The sequence below is a fragment of the Quercus lobata genome, chromosome 2 (assembly GCF_001633185.2).
Source record: "Quercus lobata isolate SW786 chromosome 2, ValleyOak3.0 Primary Assembly, whole genome shotgun sequence".
In the NCBI taxonomy this organism is placed as follows: Eukaryota; Viridiplantae; Streptophyta; class Magnoliopsida; order Fagales; family Fagaceae; genus Quercus; species Quercus lobata.
In genome coordinates, this window is record NC_044905.1 from 76041265 (window position 1) to 76046910 (window position 5646).

General features: G+C 34.9%; 1 protein-coding gene across 2 annotated transcripts; it reads left to right on the forward strand.

Annotated features, from left to right (window-relative positions):
• Positions 1 to 301: 301 nt before the first annotated feature.
• LOC115976646 (proteasome assembly chaperone 3-like) lies at positions 302 to 3128 on the forward strand. 2 transcript variants are annotated; one of them, XM_031098077.1, is made up of 7 exons: positions 302 to 433; positions 1251 to 1298; positions 1414 to 1460; positions 2143 to 2209; positions 2293 to 2336; positions 2655 to 2712; positions 2822 to 3128. In XM_031098077.1, exons 1-7 carry the CDS (start codon positions 374 to 376, stop codon positions 2870 to 2872), a joined length of 375 nt encoding a protein of 124 aa, XP_030953937.1. In that variant the 5' UTR covers positions 302 to 373; the 3' UTR covers positions 2873 to 3128. The 2 variants fall into 2 exon arrangements, with proteins under 2 accessions (XP_030953937.1, XP_030953939.1); XM_031098079.1 differs by lacking the exon at positions 302 to 433 and adding an exon at positions 471 to 534.
• The last annotated feature ends 2518 nt before the right edge of the window (positions 3129 to 5646 follow it).

Below are 5646 nucleotides of genomic sequence, written 5' to 3' on the forward strand. Positions count from 1 at the left end.
ACATAATTTTTCCATCCATAAAGCTAATGAAAATTAGTTCCAAAGGAGGTGTTATATGGAAGAACAGAAACCTTAAACAATGTTTTTGCAATTGACTCAAACCTCAAGGCGTATTTTTGCATTTTGGCCAAATAAAATAAAATAACTTCGGATCCACCTCAACCTTAAATAATTGGGCTGGGCCAACTTTTGTGGGCTGATTCTTGAGAGATGGGCTGGGCTGCAGCCATAAATCTACTCGGAATAGCTCAACAGCGTGGCCCAGTTCAGCCCAAGACTTCTGAAATTGGTCCCAGTTCACTTGCAAGACCGAGTCTTTCTCTCAAAATCTCTCTCTCTCTCTCTCCTTCTGTCTAGAGAGAGAAAGTTCCTTATGGATAGCTCAGTCCCGCGCTTTCCTGTCACCTACAAGAGTCTCTCATTGGATATTAAGGTAAAAAGATTCCGACTTTTGCTTTTTCATTGGATTTCTTTATCTAATCTTACTGAAAACAAACCATGTTGCCCATCACCTGTTTGATTCAATGCTTCAATGTAAAATCCCAATACTTTATTCTGTGTGATTTTGGTAATAATGGGTTCTTTGTATTTTTCATAATTTACTTTGGGTTTCTTCTGAATATCACTTTACTGATAAGATTAGGTGATTTGAAGTAATGGGTCAATGGTGTCAGTGATTGTAAGATGGGCTTGTGGGGCTTTTAATTCTGGAATTACAGTTTGCTTTAAAAACAAAAAAACAAAAACAATGTTTGGAATAATTTCTCAGCTGGAGTAAGGGCTCTTGTGATTTTTAACCATAATTGAATGGAGAATTCTGATTTGGCTTGTTTTGGTTTTCTGAAATTTATGTGGATTGCATACTTTGAAGACCTAACTCAAATATAAGAAGTATGATACTACATATTATGGCATCTAGTTTCTTTCTTGTTGATATAACTATGTATTTTTATTAGATGAGAGAAAAAGAATCAAGTGAGGCTTCATTTCAATGAAATACCTGAATGCAAAGGTTAGGCTTGCTAAGAATGTGAGACAGGTGACATAGAGACATTGAATTTTATAGGTCTTACAAAGTGTGCACAAGTAAGTCAGGATCTCTAAATGGTTGTGTTTTAGTTTCAACTACCCCAATTTATTTCATGATGGAAATCATGGTCCTTTTGGGTTTAACATTCCTTGTTTTGTTTGCTTGGCTATTGCTACTAATGTGTTATTTCCCAGTTGCTTATTTTGTTTCTGCTTGTCAGGGGAACAAAACAGATGTAGTCCTTTGTAGTTATGATGATCATTTTCTTGTAAGTTCTAAGTTCCTCTTCATTTGGATTTTTTTTATTGGTGACCCTCCAATAGGGGACGGGGTGTTGATGGCTTCATGTTTGTGTGCACTTCTAATGTTTGAAAAACTTTTAGGTGATTGCAACTCAAATAGGAGCCATGGGGACAATACTCCATGCCAGGTCTGCATATTCTTTTCATTGAACTACTGGAGCAATCCTGTGAAGTGGGATTTCTTTGTTGCTTCATAAATTATATTTCAGTTCAACATTGCTGTAATTATGCACATTAGTTCCTTTCTCACTTTGTCCAATTCTTTGTTCATATGGAAACTTTGTGGCTTATGATAAAAATCCTGTTATTCTTTACTCCTGTTCTGTTCTGTGAAGTATTATATCATATATTGTCCTCCAGTCAGCCTAGAATGGTTGACACAATTTAGTTATTCTATGTTTTTGTACGTGCTTGCTGACCTGGGAGGTTTGCATAACTTACATCCAAAAAACTCTCTCTCATGTTTGTTGAGTAGAAGGAATGATCTTGTTATGTGGCTTTTTTAATAAAACAAAATCTTGAGAGAGAGAGAGAGAAAAAATAAATAAATGAGGGAAAACTTGATTCCAGTACTTGATAATAAGAAGAGAATTTAAGGTCAACAGAATCGACACAGGGCTGAGAGGAGGCAGAATTTTTTTTTTTTTTTTTTTTAAATCCTATAGTTTGACCATTTGAAAATGTGAGAGATTGATTGCATAGTAATGTGACATTGTAATCTCATCCTTGGATTTGAGAATCACATTGAACCATTAAATGATAATTCTACTGAGAGGAGCTTCTGAGATATATATCTTTTTTCATCACCAGGAAGGAGGAAGGGGTGTCAATCGAGCCAACATTCAATGTGTCTGCAGTATTTGGCAAACGAGATGAGGTAGGCTAGCTTGGGCTCTAGCCTCTTAGTATGATAACTGTTAATTAACTTATACTGATTTCAACCCACTTCAACAAATGCAGCCAATGCTGCTGGCATGTGCTCGTCAGTTAATTCAACACATCAGGTATATTTCCAGTTCAAAATATTTACAATAGTTTTAAAGCTATTTTTTGTTCCTTGCTTCTCAGAGCTAGAATTTGCTAGCAATCATTTTTTTCTTTGGGAGAATTTATTGGAATTTGTAAAATCATTTATGTGAATGCTAATAACAAGGTATTCACTTCTCACGTTTAGCCTAAAAGAGGAATTACTAGCATTAATAGAATGCCAATCGGCGTAAGTGACATCCAAATATAATAGCAATGTATGTTTTGGATACCTGTTTCCATGGAATCTGTTACCTGAATCACAAATAATTTAATGTGTCTTGTTGTGTGTTCAGCATCTCAGGCTCCTCCAGGTCATTGGTGATCTCTCTTGGACTCAAGGACCATTCTGCGGTACTATTCAAAGATATTCACATCTTTTTTATTTATAAAAATAAATAAATTCACCTCTGCTTTGGAACAAATGACACAGTATAACTCATGATCCCACTATGTTATACAGGAGACACTGAAGGGAGTTGTTTCTGCTGTTATTGAGAACCGCCTCTGGTAACGTAATGTAACTGAACTTAAAGCAATATGCTTAAAACCTCAGATGTTGGTTTCATTCTCCAGGACTCAAGCCTGCTGCATTTGCAGATTGATGGTCACTTTCTAGTTGCATATTAATACTCACTTAACTAGCCTGAATGCAAATGTAGTTCAATAGTTATCGCTGGGGTACATGTCATTAGATATGAATGTTCAACCATTGCTTAATGATTTGTATCTGAAACCTTATTTTAATACAAGGACTGCTTTGATTTTTAGGGCTCTCTCGCTCTCTCTCTCTCTCTTGTGGCAGGGGAAGCACTCCTACCAAACTCAGCTGCTATGGTCCAATACTTCTATATAAGTGAACGAGTATAGCATGTCGGCATTAATTCCAAGTTGGGACTGAACCTACCATAAATCTACTTGAACAGCATCATCTCAGATTATTCAATAACAAGCTCAGTTTATCTTATCAAGAATAAATAAACAATAATAATTAGTAGGGAAGGGAAATGCTGCCCCAAAGTAGCATCTCTTCAAATAACCGGCCCCCCTCTGTCTGAGCTACATAGCATCAGTTCTCATGGAAACTTTCTAATTTCCTGACACACTTGGCCTACTTCCTAGCAGAAGCAGAAACCGCCTCTGTAGATAGCTTTAATGGGTTCTTCAACATGAATAAATAGGGCCTGTTTGGATTGAGGAGGGAGGGAGGAGGAGTAGAGTAAAATTGGCTGAAAATAGGCTAATTTTAGGTTAATTCTACTCTATTTTACTCTATTACTCCTCCCTCCCCCATAATCTAAATGGACCATTAATCTTGAGAGCCTTCGCTGAGGAAGATCAAATCTTTTCTGAATATTTACACATGGTTCCAAGAAGTAGCCAACTTTTGTGATCTCACATTCTCACTCCAAATGCTACTTTCTTAGCTTGAGACTAGAGATCCTATAGTTTCAGCCATTTCAAAGGTCTGCATTCCATGTGTAGTTCTGCTTAAAATAACAGAAGATCTGCATTAAATTGAAGATACCAATCCAAGCCTCAAGTGGAAACCACATGCTTCCCAAAGATTGAAACCAATGTAAATTTCTTGTTTAACCTAAAAATAGGATAACATGAAAAATAACTCTAAAAACTTCTCCTAAATATAATGCTTTGGTACATTGTTCTAATAACGTTATTTGTATTTTTGAAAATACATGTGGGTAAAAAATTGTATAGAAATACGTATAATGTTATTTAAAAACTGAAAAATATTAATTAAAATGCCACACCAAACGGCCCCAAATGTCCCAAGTTGTGGTTGGGAATATGACAAAGGAGGATTCTGGGGTGGACTTATTAGATAGTCTTGACAAGTCTCTGAAGACCTCATCCTTGAGGCCTGAATATTTTTTGAAAAAAAAAGCTACTTCACTCCCCATTGTACAAGTTTTAGCAAAATATCTCACATACGAGGTGTATCTTTCACTATTTCACTTGTATAATTATATATTGGATCTATGGAAGTAGGAAGTAATTAATACACCCACTTAACTAAAACAAGAGTGATTAGGCTTAAGTAACACGAGAGAGAGAGAGAGAGAGAGAGAGAGAGAGAGAGAGAGAGAGAGAGAGAGAGAGAGAGAACAATGGCATCCCAAAGCAACCTCTTGGATTTGTCTTTTAAAAAATTTGATAGTTACAACAATGGGAGGGGAAAAAAATTTGAACCTTAGACGTCCTCATTGAAAAGTGGAAACACTAAGATATGCCAATTAAGTTACAAGATTTTTGACAATAAGTTTGTTAACTTGGAGCAATAGGTCATGTCCATTCCATGAACTTCGCTCTACATATTACCTTTACCTGCTCATCGTAACGAGCTCAGAATAATACCTAAGTGTTCCTAGTTCACACTTCACATACAGCCCTTGAACCTTAACATCCACAATTAACGTAAAACAGTTCAACTAATCATATTGAGATTATTATCTGTGCTAACTCCTTATCTTTTAAGGATTACTTCGTCTCATATTTATTGTGAAAGATTGTATTTTGAATCAATTGGCTTTTCTTCATTACTTATTCTATTCCTGAGGTTGGAGCTACCTCTAAGAGAAAAGAAGTTTCAAATTAGATGAAAGTTTAATGCAATGTGTTGTTACATGTGCCAAGTAGGCATAGATGCAAGGGGCCTAATGATATGAATAAGAAAGAAAATAGATTGGTGTAGATTGTTAGGAGAATTGAAACAATTAAATTATCACATTAACACCCAAGAAATTAACATATGTATACCAAAAAGTTATGGTAATCATGGTTGTCAAAATTGCAATCTAAATCGTAGAATCGCACAATCTTACAATCTCACATTACCAAAACATTGTTTAGGATCGCACTAAGATCGTACGTAGGATCGTGTAGAATCATATAGGATTGCAGGATCGAATGGGATCCTACCAATCCTATCGATCCTACCAAAAACAAAAAATTTTGGTTTTTTTTTTTATTGGATAAATTTTTTGTTTTGATGAAACTTTAAGGGTTTTTATCTTTTCACGTTGTAATGGTATAACTTTTTATTTTATTTTTATAAAATTATGTTAATCTAAGCAAATGTTTTCTAGTTTCTAGTTCACTTGTAATCAAAATAAATGAATGCTTCATCATTTCTAGATGAAGAATTTAATATTGGCTTTACTGCCTTTTAAGCTATAATGTTGTTAAATTTGTTTGATCAATATACTAATTTGTGTTTTAATATTACTAAAATATTTTTTTTATATATAATTTTATCAGTTATGCTTG

What these genes read in the sequence shown, in the direction of transcription:
- LOC115976646 (XM_031098077.1), top strand. Translation starts at nt 374, where the DNA reads ATGGATAGCTCAGTCCCGCGCTTTCCTGTCACCTACAAGAGTCTCTCA. An exon ending in GTTATGATGATCATTTTCTT is followed by an intron (nt 1,299 to 1,413) that starts GTAAGTTCTAAG and finishes AAAAACTTTTAG; the next exon opens with GTGATTGCAACTCAAATAGG. An exon ending in GGGACAATACTCCATGCCAG is followed by an intron (nt 1,461 to 2,142) that starts GTCTGCATATTC and finishes TTTCATCACCAG; the next exon opens with GAAGGAGGAAGGGGTGTCAA.